Source organism: Daucus carota, chromosome 6 (assembly GCF_001625215.2).
Source record: "Daucus carota subsp. sativus chromosome 6, DH1 v3.0, whole genome shotgun sequence".
Taxonomy (NCBI): domain Eukaryota; kingdom Viridiplantae; phylum Streptophyta; class Magnoliopsida; order Apiales; family Apiaceae; genus Daucus; species Daucus carota.
This window is the reverse complement of record NC_030386.2, coordinates 14718226-14743589: the sequence shown is the minus strand read 5'-3', so window position 1 is coordinate 14743589 and position 25364 is coordinate 14718226. Positions and strand designations below refer to the sequence as shown.

Here is a 25364-nt window from a genome sequence, read left to right as displayed (position 1 = left end):
ACTTCTGGACGTGCTACAAAAGATTATTTGTACACTAAGGCTTGAACATATTAATGAACTTCTTCCAGTGGTGTGCAACAGCATCCTGAAATTCTTCAGACATATAATTTCAATAAATCACTTGACGTTCTTCGTACGGATTCCTTCAACAGTACTTGCTATTTACCTTGCTTTCTTATCAGAGTTGAGCTGGTACCTCTTTAATTACAAATAGGCTAAACATATGCCTTTCACATATCAATTAATCTGAAACAAAAAAATATTCCATAAATAATCTGAAACAGAATCATATTAATACTTGCAAGATATTATATTCCATAAATAATCTGAAACAGAATCAGATTAATTTATGTCAAGATATATATACTATATCAATTAATCTGAAACAAAAAAATATTTCATAAATAATCTGAAACAGAATCAGATTAATTTTTGTCAAGATATATATCATATCAATTAATCTAAAACAAAAAAAAGGTAGTTTTTATTTTTGATATCTTTCATCCAAAAATTTCAGAAAATTAGAAAAATAGAACGGAGCTATCTGAGAGACGCCACCTACACGCCCCATTCTTCCTTTATATAAGTATATTGATATATTGATTGATTGATTGATGATTAATTTAAAAATATCTGATATGTTTTAAAATATATGTTCTTTATTTTTTAAAATAATAAAGAAAAAATAATTATTTTATATGTAGTTAAGGAGGGTCAATTTGGCGGAAGGAGTAAAAAATACACCCAACACATTTCGAGGGGTGTATTCGATTGGGATTTTAACGGATTGTTTTTAGTTTATGGATTTTAATGGATTGTATGGGATTTTGATTTTGTGCGGATTCTAAATAAAATGTCACAGAGTTTATGGGATTTAAGCACAATGCTTCAAAATCCCATGTATTTTGATGGGATTTCAAAAAACTTAAAATACACTGAAGAATGCCACAAAATCCATCAATTTATGAAGTCCAAAAAAATCCGTCAGCATTTGAATACCATCAGATTTTAATGGATTTTAAACGATCCCAATTGAATACCATCAGATTTTAATGGATTTTAAACAATCCCAATTGAATACCACCGGATTTTGTATCATAATTTAAAATCCCAATTGAATACCTCAAGATTTTAATGGATTTCAAACAATCTCAATCGAATACCCTCGGATTTCATGAATGAAATAAAATGCTTTAAAATCCCAATCCAATACACCCCTGTTCATTTCTTTAAAAAAGGGCGTGAAATCGCAGAATAGGCCGTGCTGGAAGATAGAGACAAAGAGGGCGGATAGAATAAACAGGAGAGAGCGAGACAGAGAGAGAGAGTGTAATAGTAATACATGGTAGCAGCGCAAGGTGGCGTTGCGGCGGCGGAAATGGTAACCGAACAAGACATAGCACACGCCGTGGAGACTCTGCTCCGCGAGGCAAACCCTAATTTCACTGCCTACACTTCCTTACACGACGTCGTTCAGCAGCTTGAGTCAAAACTAGGGTTTGATCTCTCCCACAAAACCGATTTTATTCGCAGCCACATTCAGTATCTCCTTCGCCCTCCGCCACAACTACTCCACCCGCAGCCTCAGAAAGACCATTTTGCCCTTCAGCAACATCCTATTTTCCACCCTGCCACTGCTCCTCCCCGCGGAAGTTTCGGTGTTCGGCCGGATTCTAGTGAGGTTTCCTTTCGGGCCCCGCAGTCGCAGCAGCTGCAATTCGAGACGTATGCAGCTGCTGCTGGTACTCCTACTCCCACGACTACGACTACTAGCACTTCTAGTGTTGTCCCGAGATCGCCTGCACCTCAGCCTCTTAAAAAGAGGTTTGCTTCCTTTTTTCGTGTTGTGTGAATAGAATTTTATTTCTTGCTGTGCTATTATCTACTCCCTTCATCACAATTTGAATTGTTTGTTTGAATTTTCCACACATGTTATCAAAACATGAAGGTTCTAGCTCAACCAAAAAATGTTTAAGCTTTTAGACTAACTTACCCTCTTATATAGTCAGTCTCGTAAATTTACAGATAATTATGTGTCCCAATCAGAAAAAGCGTGAACTTGCATCTATTTTATTGCATGAAATGTACTCTCAATTTAATCTCATCAAATTAGGGTATAGAAAAAAGATGAATGGTAAGTATCCACAATTTGGGGCAAACCAAAATGGATATTCAGACAAGCAAATTGGACTGAAGAAGTGATTAAGAATATTCTAGAATTTATAGGTCTTTGATCTGCTTAGAAGTTTCTCGAAGATGGTCATCTTGTTGGAATGGTTCTTTCTCTAGTTTCTTGTGTATTATGCATCTTGTCTTCTCTCTCTTCTATAATCATTTGTATAGCGCTGCCGGCCTGACACACATCAATGTAATTAGTGGAAGAATCATAGGAAGTGCTATGATTTTGTGCCGTCACTCTTATAATCATAGCTGTCTTAAGAAGGCAGAAGGAAGTCAGACATCGCTTAAAGTCTTTCTTAACATGCATATGTCATTCTAGATACATGGTAATAGTTTATCCTTTATTTCAACTCCCTTAAAAGCTTCTACTACATTAGTGGTAACATGATACAAAAATTCTAGTACGCTTTTGATTTGCCTATTTATAATTTAATCATTAATATGACGGTCACGAAAAGACCGGTATGCATGAAACAAAATTTCAGTGATTTGTGCACCAGGTTGACTCTTAATTTAATTTGAAGTACCACGTCTTTAAAAAATTCTTATGAAACTAGACTCCACATGTGTAGTCTGCATTTCCCACCTTTTCCAATGTTTACCCCTCTTCTTTACAGACTTCTATATTATTTTCTTATCACTCCTAATTATATACTGCTTTGGGTGACATTTACTATTCTTTCAGCGCTCAGAAGGTGAAGAGAAAAAGAGGTGGACCTGGTGGCCTCAACAAACTATGTGGGGTCTCTCCCTTGCTACAGCCCATTGTTGGTCATCCAACACTACCTAGGACTGAGGTTAGCCTTGTAAATGCACATATTCTGTGGTACATATTTCTACTACTACTAAACTTGTTGTACTTGATTCAGATTGTGAAGCAGCTGTGGATATACATCAGAAAAAATAACCTTCAAGATCCGAGTAACAAAAGAAAAATAGTCTGCAATGATGAGCTGCGTTTAGTTTTCGAGACGGACAGTACTGACATGTTCAAGATGAATAAGTTGCTAGCTAAACACATCATACCACTTGAACCAACAAGTATGTTTCAATTTTTAGTTCTCCGTTCTATCAAAGGGTCACTTTACCTGTTAAATGAAAAATATACTCTCCGGTGCTTGCAGAGCCGACAAATCGAGTTTCAAAAAAATCGAAGGCCTGTGCTGAACTTGAAAGCAAAGATGATTCTAAATGTACCGATGTTGTTCCAATTGTGATAATATCCGAGGAACTTGCAAGCTTTTTTGGTACTGATGAAAGGGAGATGTCACAAGCAGAGGCTTTGAGACAAATTTGGGAATACATAAAAGTCAACCAGCTTGAGGTTGGTAACAGATAAGGGTCTTGATAGATGGACTTGTTTACGACCTTTTGAATTAAAATATTAACTCATTATAATTTTATAACCTCTTGAATTTAAAAATCTTGTGCCTTTTGGACTGGATGTTGTATAACTGTTAGTTAACAAGTACATTTGACAGAGAGAACATACTACATAGATTAAAGATTAACCTTTTTTAATCTTAGGATCCTTCAAATGCAATGGTGATACTGTGTGATGAGAAGCTTCAAGAGCTCCTTAAATGCGAGAGCATTTCGGCTTTGGGTATACCTGAGATGTTAACACGCTATCATCTATGCAAGAAAGCATGATATGTGATCCCGTTAACTGGTCAGTATCATCTAGATTCAGATGCACTTTTTAATGATGTTTATCGCTGTTCTTCATGATTCTTATATTGATCCAGATGTAGAGCTTCCCTGCATCCACACTTTTTATCAGTTTTCTACTTACTATTATTACTTTTAAACTATTGGTTTCTGCTATGCTTCTATTGAAATCAATCAATTCACATAATTGCATTATGAGAAAAAATTCAACTCCTTGTAATGGGTGTCGTCCTTAAGTTCTGTTACATGGATTTATATTATCCTTCTCTGGTCAAGTATTTAGTAAGTGCAGGTCCTAATCAACCCATAAAAAGAAGCCAAAAACTATACATCCAAGTCATTTCCTTATCCTTAACAATGTAGCCAGGTGTGCATATCATTGCTGAAGTTGAATTTAAGCACTTGGGCCACCCTGTAGTGTTTTTAGATGTAGCTCTGAATTGTATAGTGTACATATGCCAGAAAAACTCATGTTCCAAAGTTCTGCTGTCAAATTATCTGGCATGGTTTTATCTGTTGCAGGTTGAAAGGATATGTAGATGCATAGTGTTGTAACTGACCTCCACTGCTGGCGTTGAAAGGCTTCCGGAGGATTATTGTTTGTAATTTTACTTTAGTTCTTTTCTTTTGGCACTGAAGATAGTAGGAGAACATTAGAGGCTCCACTATAAGGATGTCGTCCTGCTGTCTGCTGGCAGGTAGTACAATGACGAATTGACTGTTGATACAGGGTAGCGTGTAGCTAGCTCAGGTGTTAATATTGTGTTCTGATTGGAGTTTTTAACCCCTTTTAAGATATTTAGTAAAACAGAATGAAAATGTAATTAGATCATGCAGACCTTGTTTTCTGATTTTAACTGAAGGGACTAATGTCTAATTAGCAAGTATTTGATGATCCATGGGTACTTGCAATTTCTTATTTTACCCTTATTATACTGGATATGCGCAATATAGTCGATGCACTATCATTTCAAGCCAGGTGTCTTCGCGGATACAGCAAGGTTATGTAGCTATGCTTGTTTTTTGGTTTATTTGATGTGTATTACCATCCAAGGGGCAGAGGTAAAGTGGTCGATAGGTAACTGTTGCCTTCAGTTTGGTATTATGTTCTATTCTTTGATTAATATGATAACTAGAGGAGAATATGAATCAGAAAAGGAGCAAGATGCAATTGTTGATACTAGTGGCTGCCGTTGTAGGCATTGATATGATCAGCCTCTCATCCGCTATAATATGGTGCATCTGCATATTTTGTTTCTCATCCGCTATAATATGCTCGCAAATGCTGATTTTGTTTCTCCATATTTTAATTTTAAAAATCAGTAGTGTACTTGGATATTTTATATAATTCTTTCGAATGCAACGGATGAAAACGAGAGAGAATTGAACAACACCCAACTAGCATTCTAGATTGTAAAAATACTGACACATGTATTTTGGATCAACATAGATTTTGAAATTAACAAGTTCAGAAGTGAAATTATGCTGAAATAATTAATGGATGTTTCATTACCAACTAAGAACAATTAATATTAAATAATCACAGTAGTTTCAATAATAAATAATCACAGTTAATCAACATTTTACGTCACACTTATCTCAAACAAACACACCTATACCCCGTTTGCCCAGTTGATGACTTATGACTTAACGTGGCTTGTGACTTAACGTGATTTAAAACAAACACACCTAGAGCCCGTTTGCTGAGTTTATGACTTATGACTTAACGTGGCTTGTGACTTAACGTGACTTATCTGATAAGCTGATAGCTTAAAATGTCTTTTTGGGTAATCTTAGCTTATGAATGACTTATGAGTTATTAAAAATATAATAATAAAAATAAAAGTGATTTATGAGTAACTCATAATTTAGGAGTAATTTTTATCAAAAAAAAGTTCAAAAAAATTTAGCCACTAAAAAAAGTACCTCAAACTAACTTCTGGCTTTAAATCAGCTTCTAACTTATTTATGAATTTAAATTGGCTTCTTACTTATTACACAAACTGACATTTTTCAGCTTAAAGCCAGAGATGGCTTAAAGCCCGGGCTTTAAGGGGGCTTTTAAGCCCGGGCAAACACCCTCCTAATAACTAGCCATATGAATGTATCATATACAAGATCGTAAATTTTCCGACCGTACTAGCAGACAGATTAAATTAATATTCTCTTCATCTTATTTTAAGTACTTTTCCAGAATGGAGGTATTGTTCCAAAATAACTGTTCTCGCGTTTTCAGATTGGAGCCCATCTGCAGTGTCTTTCTTGTGATTCACGACTTCCATGCCTCATTTTCTCAACTCCAAATCCCTTTTTTGGGGGTCACATAAGTCTAAAGCCTTTTTTACACACAAAAAAGAAGTTGGTGGTAACAAAGGCAGGAGTAGATTTTTGACATTCACGGGTAGCATTGTTTCACGCCAGCCCATTAAATACACTACTACACTCATATAAATCTGGATTCCTAATTACTGCAATTATCACCAAGTAGAAAATAATAGCATTCTCATGGTTGTGATTTATGTATATAGGAAATAGCATAAATATGTGTCATGTGTGATGTCCTGTGAGCCTGACTTGAACATCATGTTTTGAAGCCCAATTTAGATCACTCACAGATATACTCATCCATCACTCCCACTTAATTTCCTTGCATATAAAAAAATCCATCACTTCCACTTATTTTCCCATATAAAAAATGGTCCAGGTCCTAGCATATGTATGCTGGGACCTGTTAAAAAACATATAGGTTCCTGACCGTTGAATTAATATTCGGCGGTCAGGATTAAAACAAAATTTTTGTATGTCAAAATCGTTGGACGGAAAAAACCCATTTTTCCCACGTATACCACTTTTTTAGCACTGGACAGAGTTTTCCATCCAGCACTAAAAACGCGCTGAACATACTAAAACTTTATTTTAATCCTGACCGTTGGATCTTTTAACAGGTCCCAGCATATGTATGCTACGGATGTGGACCTGGACCCATATCTTTGCCTTTTCTATATAAAGAAATGTATAATATTATTCTAGAAAATAGCTAAACTTTCTTAAGAAATAAATATTTTTAATATGTGGGTCAAAAATAAACAAAGATAGTAACATGGGGATAGAAAGTATATAATTATTTTTGAAAAATGACTTGAGACTCGTGTTTGATAAAATGTGGCCTGCAATTTAAAATAAAGAAATTAATATGACAATCGAATATAAATTGACTCGAAGAAATTAATATGACACTCGAATATAAATTGACTCGATCCTTAGAAATTGTAATAGTCCCTTTTGTTTTGAAAAATTTAGACGTTTTTTTAAAAAATTAGCTGAACATTTCGTTTTCTTGCTATCTTAATAGTAGTACTCCCTCCGTCAGATGAGCTTTATGCTAATTTCACACATATTAAAAAGTATTAAATGATTTTTCTTCTTTCCATCTCTACCTATATTTAGAGCATCTCCAACGGCGTTGGCTATAATCGTTGGCTAAATTGGACCTGTAAGACATTATGTAAAATTTGCTGAACCTGTAAGACATTTTGCTTCAATGATATTGACTATATTGGTTGGTTATAATTTAAAAATAGTATGTTATTGATATTTTAAATTGTTAAAATAGAATATATCAGTTTAATATGATAATAAATGATGTACAATCTTCTTACAGACCTGTAGAGGTTCGACAAATTTAGCCATCCATAAGAGGTTGGCTAAATTTATAGACAACAGCTGAGCATGGTTGGAGTTGAGTTTTTGGAGCTGTTGGCTAAATTGTTTTATTTTAAGTATGCCAACTCATTTTTTAACCAATGGTTTTAGATGGTTGGAGATGCTCTTATTACTTTGACTTTCAATTGTATTAGCTAGATGCTATATTGGAAACGATAAATAAGATAGGATAAGTATAGAAAATTGTTGATAAATTTGCATTGAAAAGAGAGAGGCTCAAATATTTTGGGATGAAATTTTTTCTCAAAAAACTTAGAGCCAGTTGCATTTCGGTGGCCAAACTTACCACCGGTTTACAAAAAGGTGGCCACATTTCCAGTTTTACGTATCGGTGGCTATTCTTTTACTTTAAACAACATTTCAGTGGTGGACGTTAAAATAGCTAACGGACTTTTAACGGCAGTACATACCATTTTGTTATAAGCAAATATTGTTGAGGGTAGTATAGGTATTTCTCCATTTACATTATATTCATTCTAAATGCAAACACCATTCTTATTTCCCCTTGCTAATGTAGGGTTCCTGTACACAAACCTCACTCACCCCATTTTCCCTTCCATAGAATCATGGACTGGTTTATGAGGAAACGAGAACATATGCATATCTATGGTCAAAGAGAGTGCCCTACTTATACAGGTATAATCGATAAAGCTTTTGATACCTATTCAACTATATGTATGTATCTGTGAAAGGCATATGTTTAGCCTATTTGTAATTAAAGAGGTACCAACTCAACTCTGATAAGAAAGCAAGTTAAATAGCAAGTACTGTTGAAGGAATCCGTACGAAGAACGTCAAGTGACTTATTGAAATTATATGTCTGAAGAATTTCAGGATGCTGCTGCACACCACTGGAAGAAGTTCATTAATATGTTCAAGCCTCAGTGTACAAATAATCTTTTGTAGCACGTCCAGAAGTCCAGAAGGTATAAAGTTTTAATACTTTATTTATTCAGAAGATTCCATACTATTGTTACTAATGAAGAAGAACTACGAAGACAAAGAATCGACGAACAAGCCACTTCTCAAATGTTTAATTGATAAAGAATATTTAATTCAGCTAGATACAGATGAACCAGACAGTACATTTGTGTGTCAGCTACTCCAATTAAGTATTCTGCATCAACTACAAGTGGTCGTTCAATCAAGACAAAGATCTACAAAGTTTAATCCTGCCGGAAGTCTCTGCTGGTGAAGATATACAATTTTATAAGTATTTATTTAATTATCTCACTAATCTAAATAATTAAATTAGTTGTATAATTTATTTATTAAATTGATTCACCTTCGAATTAATTTAATTTATGAATTTATATAATTAATATAATTAAGTGGGTAATTATCTAATATTTATTTAATTATTAAAACTGTTTTAATACATCAAATAGCTCGGTATGACATTATAAAAGGATGTCATACCGTGCCCTGCTACAAGGCTTTCTCTGATTTGTCTGAAAAATGCCATACCATGGCTGTTTGTGTGAGTAGATCATTCGGTATGACTTTATCTTGATAAGTCATACCGTTTGCTCTCAACAGACATAACCTGGCATGACATAATATGTCATACCGTGTGTATGCTTCCTGACTTAGTCTGGTATGACTTTTAATAAAGTCATACCGTGTCTATAGTTCAGACATTTGGCAGTTGTGTGTATGACTTCCATTTGAATGACTTGAAAATGTCATACCGAAGTGTTCTACATGGCTTTGGAGGTGTAAGTCATACCGAATGACTTAGTGACCAAGTTTAAAATGTCATACCGTGCCTATGCAGTATGACATTGCTTAATTATGTCATTCCTTTCTTGTTTTAGGGCATGGCTTTGTGTAACAATGTCATATCTTCCTTTGTAATGTCATTCCTAAGCTTAAAAGTCATTCCTTTCAATGTCATACCTAGTTCAAAGTGCTTGCCTATAAATATGGCTTCACTTCTTCATTTCCAAGTGTTCATTGCATTGTAAAAGCTTTCAAGTTGTTTGTAACTTGCAATTGTTATATCCACAGTTTTCTGTGCTTTGATCACTCGGTTGTTTTAATCACTAAACTAGAATACATCCTGTCGAATTTATTCTACGAACTTTAGTGGACATTAAAACGAACCTTATTAATTATATAACGACTTAAAACATTGTTATATTAATTAATTAAAATCTGATTAACAAGTTTATTTCAAATCAGATTATTCCGCCGCGATTTTTAGTGACGATTGTATTCAACCCCCCCCCTTCTACAATCGTTTCAGGACCTAACAATTGGCATCAGAGCGGTTGATACCATTTTTCCGTATCAGATCCTATACACACTCTGTAACGTCCAAATATTTTTTATTCGAATTAATTTTATTCCAAAAATTAATTCTGATTTAAAATATTTTTCTTTCAAAAATCCAAATCTCATCCAAACACTATTCACTTCAAATCCTTAAATATGAGTACACAAAAGATCAGTAGCATTAAAATCCCACCGTTCAGCAAAGAACACTTTGGCCTATGGAAGAGGCACATGTTCCTATTCCTCCGCACCGCGAATCGAAAATACATCGGGATCTTGGACAAAGGTGTTACTACTCCGATGAATGTCATATTAGCACACGAAGAGGATGGTGTGTTAATACCTCATCAGATCATTCCGAAAGAACTTTCTGAGTACACAGATGAAGAGAGTGAACAGATGAACTTAGATGACGCTCTCCAACTAATATTGGTGGAATCTCTAGATCCAGTAATGTACAATGCTGTTGTTAATTGTACGAACGCCAAGCAAATCTGGGATACGTTAGAGATTATCAATGAAGGCTCAGAGGAAGTTAGTGAAAACAAGAAAGAGATACTGATGGCTCAGTATGAACAGTTTGGTTCTCATCCCGGTGAAGGGATTTCAGAAGTATTTATCAGACTTAATAATTTGATAAATAATTTAAATCTGAATGGGAAATTCTACGACAAGAAAGAGGTCAACATGAAGTTTCTCTTAACCCTTCCTGAACATCTGGAACACAGAATCACTGCCATCAGGGAAAGCAGAGATCTGAATGAGATTTCTCTGGAAAGACTCTACGGAGTTTTGAAAACTTATGAACTGGAGCAAGTTCAGAGTAAACAGAGATATGGCTGGGGTAAAACACAGAACCATTCGAGAGCTCTAGTTGTTGAGTCACCTGTACTGGAAGAAAAGAAGAAGGATGTTGTTGTTCCTTCTAAAACCACTCAGGAGTTTGTTGTACCTGAGATGGGTCAGACTGCTTCTTCCAGTGGTGATGATGAGTTCTATACAATGGAAGAGCTGGAACTGTTAGAAGATCAATCTCTATCCCTGTTTGCCAAGAAGTTTGGAAACATGAGATTCCGGAAGAACCCTTCCTATAAATACAAACCTACTGTTAGTAAGTTTCAGAAGGGAGGTTATTCATCTTCTACAAGCAAAGGAGGATACAAGACTGGGATGGTGGACAGGAGCAAGTTCAAATGCTTCAATTGTGGTGAACCTGGACACTTTGCAACTGAATGCAAACAGCCCAAGGTTCAAGGAAAAAGAAAAGATTCGTATGATGAGCTGAAGCAGAAGTATGATGCACTGGTTAGAAAGCATCATGGTACTTCTGGAAGTCAAAGCTTCAAGAGCAAATCATATCTAGCAGAAGGGAAAAGCTGGGATGATACAGATAGTGATGAAGAAGAGCAGATTGGGAATGTTGCTCTCATGGCTGATGCTGGATCATCTTCACCTCCTCCTGCTGGAAGCTTTCAGGTAGATCCTACATGCCCTAAACTGTTTATGCAATTAGGACTTGAAAGAGATGATGCTATTAAAAAGTTGAAAGCTGCCAATCTTAAAATTGATACTTTAGTCTTAGATATTCATGCTTATAAAATGAATGAGATGAAAGTATTAAAACCTAAAATAGAACAATTGACTATGGATTTAGGATTTCAAAGTGCTAAAGTCAAAGTTCTAGAGAAAGGTGAGATTGCTTTAAGACTTCAGCTAGACGAAGAGAAAGTGAAATGTAAAGCCTTTAAGGATGCCTCCTTGATAGTCAAAGAACTTAATGATAAACAAGAGATCAAGAGAACTGTTGGAATAGGCTTTGACTATAACAAATCTGTAGGTAAGGCTAGTAACATTACTCCCTTTAAGAAGAGTGCAAAGGAGAGAGGAATTCCTTTTGTTTTGAAAGATTCCCCTCAACCTTTGTTTAAGGCCTCAGAAGCTGAACCTCTGTTAGAAACTCCTGTTGTCATTAAATATGAACTCAAACAGGAAGACCTTAAAATGAAAGAGGGTAATGAGAAGAAAGATGAGATCCCGACATCACTGAAACCAATCAAAGTGAAAGGCAATGTTAGGTTGCCTAAAGCTGGTTTAGGTGTCAACTCTGAGAGAACTAAGTTCAACAAGCCTAATAACTTTGTGAATAGTAAGAACAAGAATAACAGATGTCATTCTACTGAGAACTTTAAAACTGTTAACAAAGTTAGAGTAGAATCTGTTAATGTTCCTACTGTGATGACTGATATTCCTGTTGCTCCTACATTTGATTCATGTCATAAATTCTGTGGTGTTGATAACTGTATGCTCTGTGCTTTCAATACTATGTCTGCTTATTTTAATAATTTGCATGCTAACAATGAAAACACGACACCAAGACAACACACAAACAACAAGCATGCTAGATCAAAGACTGCTAGTCCTCCTCGTGTTAGGAAGGAGACTTATGTTCCAAAGCCTAAAACCAAGGTTTATAAGGCTGTTGTTAAGGAAGTAAGTTCAGTCAAATCTGAACCAAGTATCAGTCCAAGAGGCTCTGTTGTATTACCTAATAGAAATCAGTTCTTTAAGACTGCAGGACCCAATCAAGTGTGGGTCCCAAAGACTGTCTAATCAAGTTGTCTTTTGCAGGGTGCCAGTGGAGTTGTTCGTGTTACCTGGGTGCTTGACAGTGGAGCGTCAATGCACATGACTGGCAATAAATCCCTGCTGGAGGACATAAGAGAAGGAGCTGGCCCTACAGTCAGTTTTGCTGATAATAGCAAAGGTCGTACTGTAGGATATGGCAAGTACAAAATTGGAAGGATCATCATAGAAGATATTGCAATAGTAGAAGGACTACAACATAATCTCCTGAGTGTCAGTCAATTCTGTGACAAAGGTTATTATGTTCATTTTGAAAAGGAGATATGTATCATTAAACATATCAAGGATAAGCGTCCTTCACTATGTGGCATAAGGAAAGGCAATATATTCGTAGCTGATTTATCTTCAGGACCAGGAAACGAAGTTCACTGTTTCTACGCCAAAGCGTCTGCTGAAGATAGTTGGTTATGGCATAAGAAGCTCTCACATCTCAACTTCAAAACCATGAACTCTCTAGTCAAGAGAGATCTAGTGAGAGGGTTGCCTTCCCTGGAATTCTCAACTGATGATCTTTGTGAAGCTTGTCAGAAAGGAAAAGCGAAGAGAGCATCTCACAAAGGCAAAACCATCAATACCATTACAGATCCACTTCATTTGTTGCATATGGATCTGTTTGGCCCTGTAAATGTTGCATCCATTGATGGAGGAAGATATGCCTTGGTTATTGTGGATGACTTCTCAAAATTTACTTGGGTTTACTTCCTGGCTTCTAAGGATGAAACCCCTTTGACAGTGATTGATCATATAAAGTTAGTTGAATTGGAAAAAGGTGTGCCAGTCAAAGCTGTAAGGTCAGACAATGGCACAGAGTTCAAGAATCAAACTCTTATCAACTTTTACTCTGAAAAGGGAATTAGAAGGCAGTATTCAGCACCAAGGACTCCTCAGCAGAATGGAGTCGTCGAAAGAAAGAATCGTACACTGATCGAAGCTGCAAGGACTATGATTGCTGAGTCAAAGCTTCCATTGTACTTTTGGGCTGAAGCTGTGTCTACTGCCTGCTATACCCAGAATAGAACTTTGATCAACAAGGATCATATGAAAACTCCATTTCATCTGTATAACAACAAGAAGCCTTATGTCAAACATCTTCATGTCTTTGGAGCCAAGTGTTATGTTCTCAAGGATGGTGAAGAGAACTTGAACAAGTTTGAGCCAAAGGCATCTGAAGCAATTTTTGTTGGTTATACAAATAATGCTTATAGAGTTTTTGTAATTGATACTCTGTCAGTGAAAGTTAGTGTCAATGTAACATTTGATGACACTAAACTACCAAGTTTACAATCTGCTGATCCATCTGAATCTCTGAGGTTTGACAACTATCCAGATTCTGATTCAGATGATGATGTGCCACCTGAGGTTGCAACAGGTGATGACAACAATGATAATGATCCAGGCAATGGTGGAGGAAATGGCAATAATGCTGGAGATTCCACTAATGCTAGTGGTGGATCATCAAGTCAACCTGGCAACAACTCAGGGGGAGCTGGTGGATCAACTAGTCATACACATCAGCCTAATGATGATACTGCTGAATCATCAAGGACACAACTTCCAAGGGAAAGGATTTGGAGCAGAGATCATCCCTTTGATCTGATTATTGGTGATCCTGATGTTGGTGTAAGGACTAGAAGTGCTACGACAAATGAATGTCTATTCTCTGGCTTTCTTTCACAATTAGAACCAAAGAAAATAGACGAAGCACTTGCTGATCCTGATTGGGTTCTTGCCATGCAAGAAGAACTCAATCAATTTGAGAGACAAGAAGTCTGGGCCCTGGTTCCAAGACCAAAAGGAAAGTCTACAATTGGATCCAGATGGGTCTTCCGTAACAAGTTAGATGGTGATGGCATTGTTGTAAGAAACAAAGCCAGACTGGTTGCAAAAGGTTATTCTCAGGAAGAAGGAATTGACTACGATGAAACCTATGCTCCAGTTGCTCGTCTTGAAGCCATCAGAATATTTCTTGCATTTGCTGCACACTCCAACTTCAAGGTTTATCAGATGGATGTGAAAAGTGCATTTCTGAATGGAAAACTAGAAGAAGAAGTATATCTGGAACAACCCCCTGGCTTTGAAAATCCAGAATTTGCTGATTTTGTATACTTCCTATTCAAAGCTGTCTATGGGCTTAAGCAATCACCAAGGACATGGTATGACACCCTCTCTGAATTTTTAATTGAAAATAAATTTACTAGAGGTGTCATAGACAAAACTCTCTTTTACAAATTGCATGATAATAATATGATATTTGTTCAAATATATGTTGATGATATTATATTTGGTTCTACTAACGATAACTTGTGCAAGAGATTTGCTAAGTTGATGCAGAGTAATTATGAGATGAGTATGATGGGTGAATTGTCCTACTTTCTTGGTCTTCAAGTAAGCCAAAAGGAAGATGGAATCTTTATTTGCCAGTCTAAGTATGTCAGAGATCTTCTAAGGAAGTACAATCTAGAAGACTGTTCACCGGCAAAGACACCCATGGCCACTGCCACTAAGCTTGACCAGGATAAATCTGGTAAGAAAGTTGATATCTCAAGCTATCGAGGTATGATTGGCTCCTTACTCTATCTCACTGCTAGTAGACCAGATATAATGTTTGCAACATGTTTGTGTGCTAGGTTTCAGGCTGATCCTAAGGAATCACATCTTATAGCCGTCAAAAGAATCTTTAGATATCTTAAGGGTACACCTGGCTTAGGTATTTGGTACCCTAAGAATACTGGTTTTGACTTAACCGGCTATACAGATTCTGATTATGCAGGTTGCAGGATTGATAGAAAGAGTACGTCTGGAAGTTGTCAATTTCTAGGACGTCGGTTGGTTTCCTGGTACAGCAAGAAGCAACACTCAGTGTCTACTTCTACTGCTGAAGCTGAGTACATAGCTGCTGGCAGTTGCTGTGCTCAGATTCTCTGGATCAGAAACCAATTAAATGATTATGGTATTTCGATCGACAAAATTCCAATATTTTGTGACAATACCAGTGCCATAGCCATTTCAAACAATCCAGTGCAACACTCCAGGACCAAGCACATAGATATCAGGTATCATTTCATTCGAGAACATGTCATGAATGGTACTGTGGTGTTACATTTCGTACCCACAGCTGATCAGATTGCAGACATCTTCACTAAACCACTTGATGAATCCACTTTCTCTAAGTTGGTTTGTGAGCTAGGGATGTTAAATATGCCATGATTCTCTTTGTATATATTTTATATGAATTTTACATATTATTATATATTTTTGTGAATTTTCTGTGTAATTATGTCTATTTTATTAGATTTTATATAATTTTGTGTAGATTATCTGATAACTTTATGTGTAATTATACATGCTCATATATGTTTCTGTAATTCTCTAAGTGCTGCGTACTCCCCTGTAATATTCTCCATGCATTTAGATAATTATATGTATTTATGTTGTATTTTTCAAAATTAATTAAGCATAAATATTTGATTTTAAGTTAATTCATTTTAATGAATTAAAGTTAAATTCATAAGTATTTATATTTAATTAAAGTTGAATTTTACAAAATATATGTGTAATATATTATATATTATGTGTATTAGATTTTTGATTAAATGTGCAAAAAGTTTTATTGTTTTTAATTAATCAAAAATCGTAATATTCTATTTTACTTTATTAATACTCTGTTTTATAAGCTCGGTATGACTTTTCAAAAGAAAGTCATACCGACTATAGCGTATTCCTCAATCTTCACTGCTTCGGTATGACATTATTGAAAGGCATATGTTTAGCCTATTTGTAATTAAAGAGGTACCAACTCAACTCTGATAAGAAAGCAAGTTAAATAGCAAGTACTGTTGAAGGAATCCGTACGAAGAACGTCAAGTGACTTATTGAAATTATATGTCTGAAGAATTTCAGGATGCTGCTGCACACCACTGGAAGAAGTTCATTAATATGTTCAAGCCTCAGTGTACAAATAATCTTTTGTAGCACGTCCAGAAGTCCAGAAGGTATAAAGTTTTAATACTTTATTTATTCAGAAGATTCCATACTATTGTTACTAATGAAGAAGAACTACGAAGACAAAGAATCGACGAACAAGCCACTTCTCAAATGTTTAATTGATAAAGAATATTTAATTCAGCTAGATACAGATGAACCAGACAGTACATTTGTGTGTCAGCTACTCCAATTAAGTATTCTGCATCAACTACAAGTGGTCGTTCAATCAAGACAAAGATCTACAAAGTTTAATCCTGCCGGAAGTCTCTGCTGGTGAAGATATACAATTTTATAAGTATTTATTTAATTATCTCACTAATCTAAATAATTAAATTAGTTGTATAATTTATTTATTAAATTGATTCACCTTCGAATTAATTTAATTTATGAATTTATATAATTAATATAATTAAGTGGGTAATTATCTAATATTTATTTAATTATTAAAACTGTTTTAATACATCAAATAGCTCGGTATGACATTATAAAAGAATGTCATACCGTGCCCTGCTACAAGGCTTTCTCTGATTTGTCTGAAAAATGCCATACCATGGCTGTTTGTGTGAGTAGATCATTCGGTATGACTTTATCTTGATAAGTCATACCGTTTGCTCTCAACAGACATAACCTGGCATGACATAATATGTCATACCGTGTGTATGCTTCCTGACTTAGTCTGGTATGACTTTTAATAAAGTCATACCGTGTCTATAGTTCAGACATTTGGCAGTTGTGTGTATGACTTCCATTTGAATGACTTGAAAATGTCATACCGAAGTGTTCTACATGGCTTTGGAGGTGTAAGTCATACCGAATGACTTAGTGACCAAGTTTAAAATGTCATACCGTGCCTATGCAGTATGACATTGCTTAATTATGTCATTCCTTTCTTGTTTTAGGGCATGGCTTTGTGTAACAATGTCATATCTTCCTTTGTAATGTCATTCCTAAGCTTAAAAGTCATTCCTTTCAATGTCATACCTAGTTCAAAGTGCTTGCCTATAAATATGGCTTCACTTCTTCATTTCCAAGTGTTCATTGCATTGTAAAAGCTTTCAAGTTGTTTGTAACTTGCAATTGTTATATCCACAGTTTTCTGTGCTTTGATCACTCGGTTGTTTTAATCACTAAACTAGAATACATCCTGTCGAATTTATTCTACGAACTTTAGTGGACATTAAAACGAACCTTATTAATTATATAACGACTTAAAACATTGTTATATTAATTAATTAAAATCTGATTAACAAGTTTATTTCAAATCAGATTATTCCGCCGCGATTTTTAGTGACGATTGTATTCAACCCCCCCCCCCTTCTACAATCGTTTCAGGACCTAACAATTGGTATCAGAGCCAGGTTGATACCATTTTTCCGTATCAGATCCTATACACACTCTGTAACGTCCAAATATTTTTTATTCGAATTAATTTTATTCCAAAAATTAATTCTGATTTAAAATATTTTTCTTTCAAAAATCCAAATCTCATCCAAACACTATTCACTTCAAATCCTTAAATATGAGTACACAAAAGATCAGTAGCATTAAAATCCCACCGTTCAGCAAAGAACACTTTGGCCTATGGAAGAGGCACATGTTCCTATTCCTCCGCACCGCGAATCGAAAATACATCGGGATCTTGGACAAAGGTGTTACTACTCCGATGAATGTCATATTAGCACACGAAGAGGATGGTGTGTTAATACCTCATCAGATCATTCCGAAAGAACTTTCTGAGTACACAGATGAAGAGAGTGAACAGATGAACTTAGATGACGCTCTCCAACTAATATTGGTGGAATCTCTAGATCCAGTAATGTACAATGCTGTTGTTAATTGTACGAACGCCAAGCAAATCTGGGATACGTTAGAGATTATCAATGAAGGCTCAGAGGAAGTTAGGGAAAACAAGAAAGAGATACTGATGGCTCAGTATGAACAGTTTGGTTCTCATCCCGGTGAAGGGATTTCAGAAGTATTTATCAGACTTAATAATTTGATAAATAATTTAAATCTGAATGGGAAATTCTACGACAAGAAAGAGGTCAACATGAAGTTTCTCTTAACCCTTCCTGAACATCTGGAACACAGAATCACTGCCATCAGGGAAAGCAGAGATCTGAATGAGATTTCTCTGGAAAGACTCTACGGAGTTTTGAAAACTTATGAACTGGAGCAAGTTCAGAGTAAACAGAGATATGGCTGGGGTAAAACACAGAACCATTCGAGAGCTCTAGTTGTTGAGTCACCTGTACTGGAAGAAAAGAAGAAGGATGTTGTTGTTCCTTCTAAAACCACTCAGGAGTTTGTTGTACCTGAGATGGGTCAGACTGCTTCTTCCAGTGGTGATGATGAGTTCTATACAATGGAAGAGCTGGAACTGTTAGAAGATCAATCTCTATCCCTGTTTGCCAAGAAGTTTGGAAACATGAGATTCCGGAAGAACCCTTCCTATAAATACAAACCTACTGTTAGTAAGTTTCAGAAGGGAGGTTATTCATCTTCTACAAGCAAAGGAGGATACAAGACTGGGATGGTGGACAGGAGCAAGTTCAAATGCTTCAATTGTGGTGAACCTGGACACTTTGCAACTGAATGCAAACAGCCCAAGGTTCAAGGAAAAAGAAAAGATTCGTATGATGAGCTGAAGCAGAAGTATGATGCACTGGTTAGAAAGCATCATGGTACTTCTGGAAGTCAAAGCTTCAAGAGCAAATCATATCTAGCAGAAGGGAAAAGCTGGGATGATACAGATAGTGATGAAGAAGAGCAGATTGGGAATGTTGCTCTCATGGCTGATGCTGGATCATCTTCACCTCCTCCTGCTGGAAGCTTTCAGGTAGATCCTACATGCCCTAAACTGTTTATGCAATTAGGACTTGAAAGAGATGATGCTATTAAAAAGTTGAAAGCTGCCAATCTTAAAATTGATACTTTAGTCTTAGATATTCATGCTTATAAAATGAATGAGATGAAAGTATTAAAACCTAAAATAGAACAATTGACTATGGATTTAGGATTTCAAAGTGCTAAAGTCAAAGTTCTAGAGAAAGGTGAGATTGCTTTAAGACTTCAGCTAGACGAAGAGAAAGTGAAATGTAAAGCCTTTAAGGATGCCTCCTTGATAGTCAAAGAACTTAATGATAAACAAGAGATCAAGAGAACTGTTGGAATAGGCTTTGACTATAACAAATCTGTAGGTAAGGCTAGTAACATTACTCCCTTTAAGAAGAGTGCAAAGGAGAGAGGAATTCCTTTTGTTTTGAAAGATTCCCCTCAACCTTTGTTTAAGGCCTCAGAAGCTGAACCTCTGTTAGAAACTCCTGTTGTCATTAAATATGAACTCAAACAGGAAGACCTTAAAATGAAAGAGGGTAATGAGAAGAAAGATGAGATCCCGACATCACTGAAACCAATCAAAGTGAAAGGCAATGTTAGGTTGCCTAAAGCTGGTTTAGGTGTCAACTCTGAGAGAACTAAGTTCAACAAGCCTAATAACTTTGTGAATAGTAAGAACAAGAATAACAGATGTCATTCTACTGAGAACTTTAAAACTGTTAACAAAGTTAGAGTAGAATCTGTTAATGTTCCTACTGTGATGACTGATATTCCTGTTGCTCCTACATTTGATTCATGTCATAAATTCTGTGGTGTTGATAACTGTATGCTCTGTGCTTTCAATACTATGTCTGCTTATTTTAATAATTTGCATGCTAACAATGAAAACACGACACCAAGACAACACACAAACAACAAGCATGCTAGATCAAAGACTGCTAGTCCTCCTCGTGTTAGGAAGGAGACTTATGTTCCAAAGCCTAAAACCAAGGTTTATAAGGCTGTTGTTAAGGAAGTAAGTTCAGTCAAATCTGAACCAAGTATCAGTCCAAGAGGCTCTGTTGTATTACCTAATAGAAAATCAGTTCTTTAAGACTGCAGGACCCAATCAAGTGTGGGTCCCAAAGACTGTCTAATCAAGTTGTCTTTTGCAGGGTGCCAGTGGAGTTGTTCGTGTTACCTGGGTGCTTGACAGTGGAGCGTCAATGCACATGACTGGCAATAAATCCCTGCTGGAGGACATAAGAGAAGGAGCTGGCCCTACAGTCAGTTTTGCTGATAATAGCAAAGGTCGTACTGTAGGATATGGCAAGTACAAAATTGGAAGGATCATCATAGAAGATATTGCAATAGTAGAAGGACTACAACATAATCTCCTGAGTGTCAGTCAATTCTGTGACAAAGGTTATTATGTTCATTTTGAAAAGGAGATATGTATCATTAAACATATCAAGGATAAGCGTCCTTCACTATGTGGCATAAGGAAAGGCAATATATTCGTAGCTGATTTATCTTCAGGACCAGGAAACGAAGTTCACTGTTTCTACGCCAAAGCGTCTGCTGAAGATAGTTTGGTTATGGCATAAGAAGCTCTCACATCTCAACTTCAAAACCATGAACTCTCTAGTCAAGAGAGATCTAGTGAGAGGGTTGCCTTCCCTGGAATTCTCAACTGATGATCTTTGTGAAGCTTGTCAGAAAGGAAAAGCGAAGAGAGCATCTCACAAAGGCAAAACCATCAATACCATTACAGATCCACTTCATTTGTTGCATATGGATCTGTTTGGCCCTGTAAATGTTGCATCCATTGATGGAGGAAGATATGCCTTGGTTATTGTGGATGACTTCTCAAAATTTACTTGGGTTTACTTCCTGGCTTCTAAGGATGAAACCCCTTTGACAGTGATTGATCATATAAAGTTAGTTGAATTGGAAAAAAGTGTGCCAGTCAAAGCTGTAAGGTCAGACAATGGCACAGAGTTCAAGAATCAAACTCTTATCAACTTTTTACTCTGAAAAGGGAATTAGAAGGCAGTATTCAGCACCAAGGACTCCTCAGCAGAATGGAGTCGTCGAAAGAAAGAATCGTACACTGATCGAAGCTGCAAGGACTATGATTGCTGAGTCAAATCTTCCATTGTACTTTTGGGCTGAAGCTGTGTCTACTGCCTGCTATACCCAGAATAGAACTTTGATCAACAAGGATCATATGAAAACTCCATTTCATCTGTATAACAACAAGAAGCCTTATGTCAAACATCTTCATGTCTTTGGAGCCAAGTGTTATGTTCTCAAGGATGGTGAAGAGAACTTGAACAAGTTTGAGCCAAAGGCATCTGAAGCAATTTTTGTTGGTTATACAAATAATGCTTATAGAGTTTTTGTAATTGATACTCTGTCAGTGAAAGTTAGTGTCAATGTAACATTTGATGACACTAAACTACCAAGTTTACAATCTGCTGATCCATCTGAATCTCTGAGGTTTGACAACTATCCAGTTCTGATTCAGATGATGATGTGCCACCTGAGGTTGCAACAGGTGATGACAACAATGATAATGATCCAGGCAATGGTGGAGGAAATGGCAATAATGCTGGAGATTCCACTAATGCTAGTGGTGGATCATCAAGTCAACCTGGCAACAACTCAGGGGAGCTGGTGGATCAACTAGTCATACACATCAGCCTAATGATGATACTGCTGAATCATCAAGGACACAACTTCCAAGGGAAAGGATTTGGAGCAGAGATCATCCCTTTGATCTGATTATTGGTGATCCTGATGTTGGTGTAAGGACTAGAAGTGCTACGACAAATGAATGTCTATTCTCTGGCTTTCTTTCACAATTAGAACCAAAGAAAATAGACGAAGCACTTGCTGATCCTGATTGGGTTCTTGCCATGCAAGAAGAACTCAATCAATTTGAGAGACAAGAAGTCTGGGCCCTGGTTCCAAGACCAAAAGGAAAGTCTACAATTGGATCCAGATGGGTCTTCCGTAACAGTTAGATGGTGATGGCATTGTTGTAAGAAACAAAGCCAGACTGGTTGCAAAAGGTTATTCTCAGGAAGAAGGAATTGACTACGATGAAACCTATGCTCCAGTTGCTCGTCTTGAAGCCATCAGAATATTTCTTGCATTTGCTGCACACTCCAACTTCAAGGTTTATCAGATGGATGTGAAAAGTGCATTTCTGATGGAAAACTAGAAGAAGAAGTATATCTGGAACAACCCCTGGCTTTGAAAATCCAGAATTTGCTGATTTTGTATACTTCCTATTCAAAGCTGTCTATGGGCTTAAGCAATCACCAAGGACATGGTATGACACCCTCTCTGAATTTTTAATTGAAATAAATTTACTAGAGGTGTCATAGACAAAACTCTCTTTTACAAATTGCATGATAATAATATGATATTTGTTCAAATATATGTTGATGATATTATATTTGGTTCTACTAACGATAACTTGTGCAAGAGATTTGCTAAGTTGATGCAGAGTATTATGAGATGAGTATGATGGGTGAATTGTCCTACTTTCTTGGTCTTCAAGTAAGCCAAAAGGAAGATGGAATCTTTATTTGCCAGTCTAAGTATGTCAGAGATCTTCTAAGGAAGTACAATCTAGAAGACTGTTCACCGGCAAAGACAGCCCATGGCCACTGCCACTAAGCTTGACCAGGATAAATCTGGTAAGAAAGTTGATATCTCAAGCTATCGAGGTATGATTGGCTCCTTACTCTATCTCACTGCTAGTAGACCAGATATAATGTTTGCAACATGTTTGTGTGCTAGGTTTTCAGGCTGATCCTAAGGAATCACATCTTATAGCCGTCAAAAGAATCGTTAGATATCTTAAGGGTACACCTGGCTTAGGTATTTGGTACCCTAAGAATACTGGTTTGACTTAACCGGCTATACAGATTCTGATTATGCAGGTTGCAGGATGATAGAAAGAGTACGTCTGGAAGTTGTCAATTTCTAGGACGTCGGTTGGTTTCCTGGTACAGCAAGAAGCAACACTCAGTGTCTACTTCTACTGCTGAAGCTGAGTACATAGCTGCTGGCAGTTGCTGTGCTCAGATTCTCTGGATCAGAAACCAATTAAATGATTATGGTATTTCGATCGACAAAATTCCAATATTTTGTGACAATACCAGTGCCATAGCCATTTCAAACAATCCAGTGCAACACTCCAGGACCAAGCACATAGATATCATGTATCATTTCATTCGAGAACATGTCATGAATGGTACTGTGGTGTTACATTTCGTACCCACAGCTGATCAGATTGCAGACATCTTCACTAAACCACTTGATGAATCCACTTTCTCTAAGTGGTTTGTGAGCTAGGGATGTTAAATATGCCATGATTCTCTTTGTATATATATTTTATATGAATTTTACATATTATTATATATTTTTGTGAATTTTCTGTGTAATTATGTCTATTTTATTAGATTTTATATAATTTTGTGTAGATTATCTGATAACTTTATGTGTAATTATACATGCTCATATATGTTTCTGTAATTCTCTAAGTGCTGCGTACTCCCCTGTAATATTCTCCATGCATTTAGATAATTATATGTATTTATGTTGTATTTTTCAAAATTAATTAAGCATAAATATTTGATTTTAAGTTAATTCATTTTAATGAATTAAAGTTAAATTCATAAGTATTTATATTTAATTAAAGTTGAATTTTACAAAATATATGTGTAATATATTATATATTATGTGTATTAGATTTTGATTAAATGTGGCAAAAAGTTTTATTGTTTTTAATTAATCAAAAATCGTAATATTCTATTTTACTTTATTAATACTCTGTTTTATAAGCTCGGTATGACTTTTCAAAAGAAGTCATACCGACTATAGCGTATTCCTCAATCTTCACTGCTTCGGTATGACATTATTTAATAATGTCATACCGTGGTTGATCAACTGCCTTGCACTTCTCGGTATGACATTGCTTATGAATGTCATACCGCACTTCAAAGTTGTCATACTCACTCGTTCGGTATGACATTTCTTATTAGTCATACCGACCATTCAAAAGTCGTATGACTTAACTAAAGAAAGTCATACCTATCTCCACTTCATCTCCCTCACTTACACGCATACTGCCATTGTTCTTGCTCGATTCTTTTTCAAGTTTTTGCGATAAAACTTGCTAATTTCGTTTATTCCAAGTCTAAAAAGCTTGCTGGTTACTCTAATCGTGTTTCTAAGTCGAATTGCCTGCCCGGATTTTTTTTTAAAGTTTGAAACCCATTTCACCGAGTTCACCGAGTTCGACTGAGTCAGGGTTTTATCACCGATTTTGAACGATTCTCGACTGGGTTTTGTAAGTCATTTGCAGTGTGTTATCCGTTTTGGTCGATTTGAGGTGATTTGGATCAACTGATTTGAAACCCCTTTTCGTGGAATTCGACATTAGGGTTTTAAAGCAATTGGGGGATTGTTTGGATTAATTGGAGTTTAAGGCGTGTTTGGAACTTTGATTAGCCATTTTAAGTTTAATTAAATTTAATTCGTATTTATTCATATAAATCGAATTATTAATTAATTAACTAATTGATATTTAATTATTATTGAATTTTGTGAGAAATTTGAAAATTAGTATTTATTTGAAAAATTCTCACTTAATTCAATTTTTAATTCTAAGAATGGCCCGTCGCTTTGTTATCGAGGAGACTAATTTGAATGGATTTTTCGACCCCGAGGCCAGTTTGGCTCGATTTAGACCGTGGGTCCGGTTTCTGAATAGCCAGTCGCTCGTCAGCACTGCTATTACAGCTCATGCAGACCTCCAGATACAAACCAATTCAGGACTTCTACTCGACAGCCCTGAATACTACGTTGTTGGATAATCATCGGGTTTCTGGAGATTTACACGGAGGACGTACGATTACTATCAGCACTGATGATGTGAATAGGATTTTGGGGTTTCCCAGGGAGAATTTTGCTGAACTCCCTACCGAAGCTGAACTCTCCAATTTCTTCGAGACAATCTATATCAGGGAGAGATCAATTTGCCTAGAATG

General features: G+C 36.1%; 1 protein-coding gene across 1 annotated transcript; it reads left to right on the top strand.

The window, feature by feature from the left end:
- The first annotated feature begins 1213 nt into the window (after positions 1-1213).
- On the top strand, positions 1214-4749 carry LOC108224487 (uncharacterized). The gene is made up of 6 exons (XM_017399128.2): positions 1214-1824; positions 2867-2978; positions 3051-3222; positions 3306-3505; positions 3709-3853; positions 4375-4749. The coding sequence occupies exons 1-5, from the start codon at positions 1343-1345 to the stop codon at positions 3832-3834; spliced, it is 1092 nt and encodes a 363-aa protein (XP_017254617.1). The 5' UTR covers positions 1214-1342; the 3' UTR covers positions 3835-3853; positions 4375-4749.
- Positions 4750-25364: the final 20615 nt, after the last annotated feature.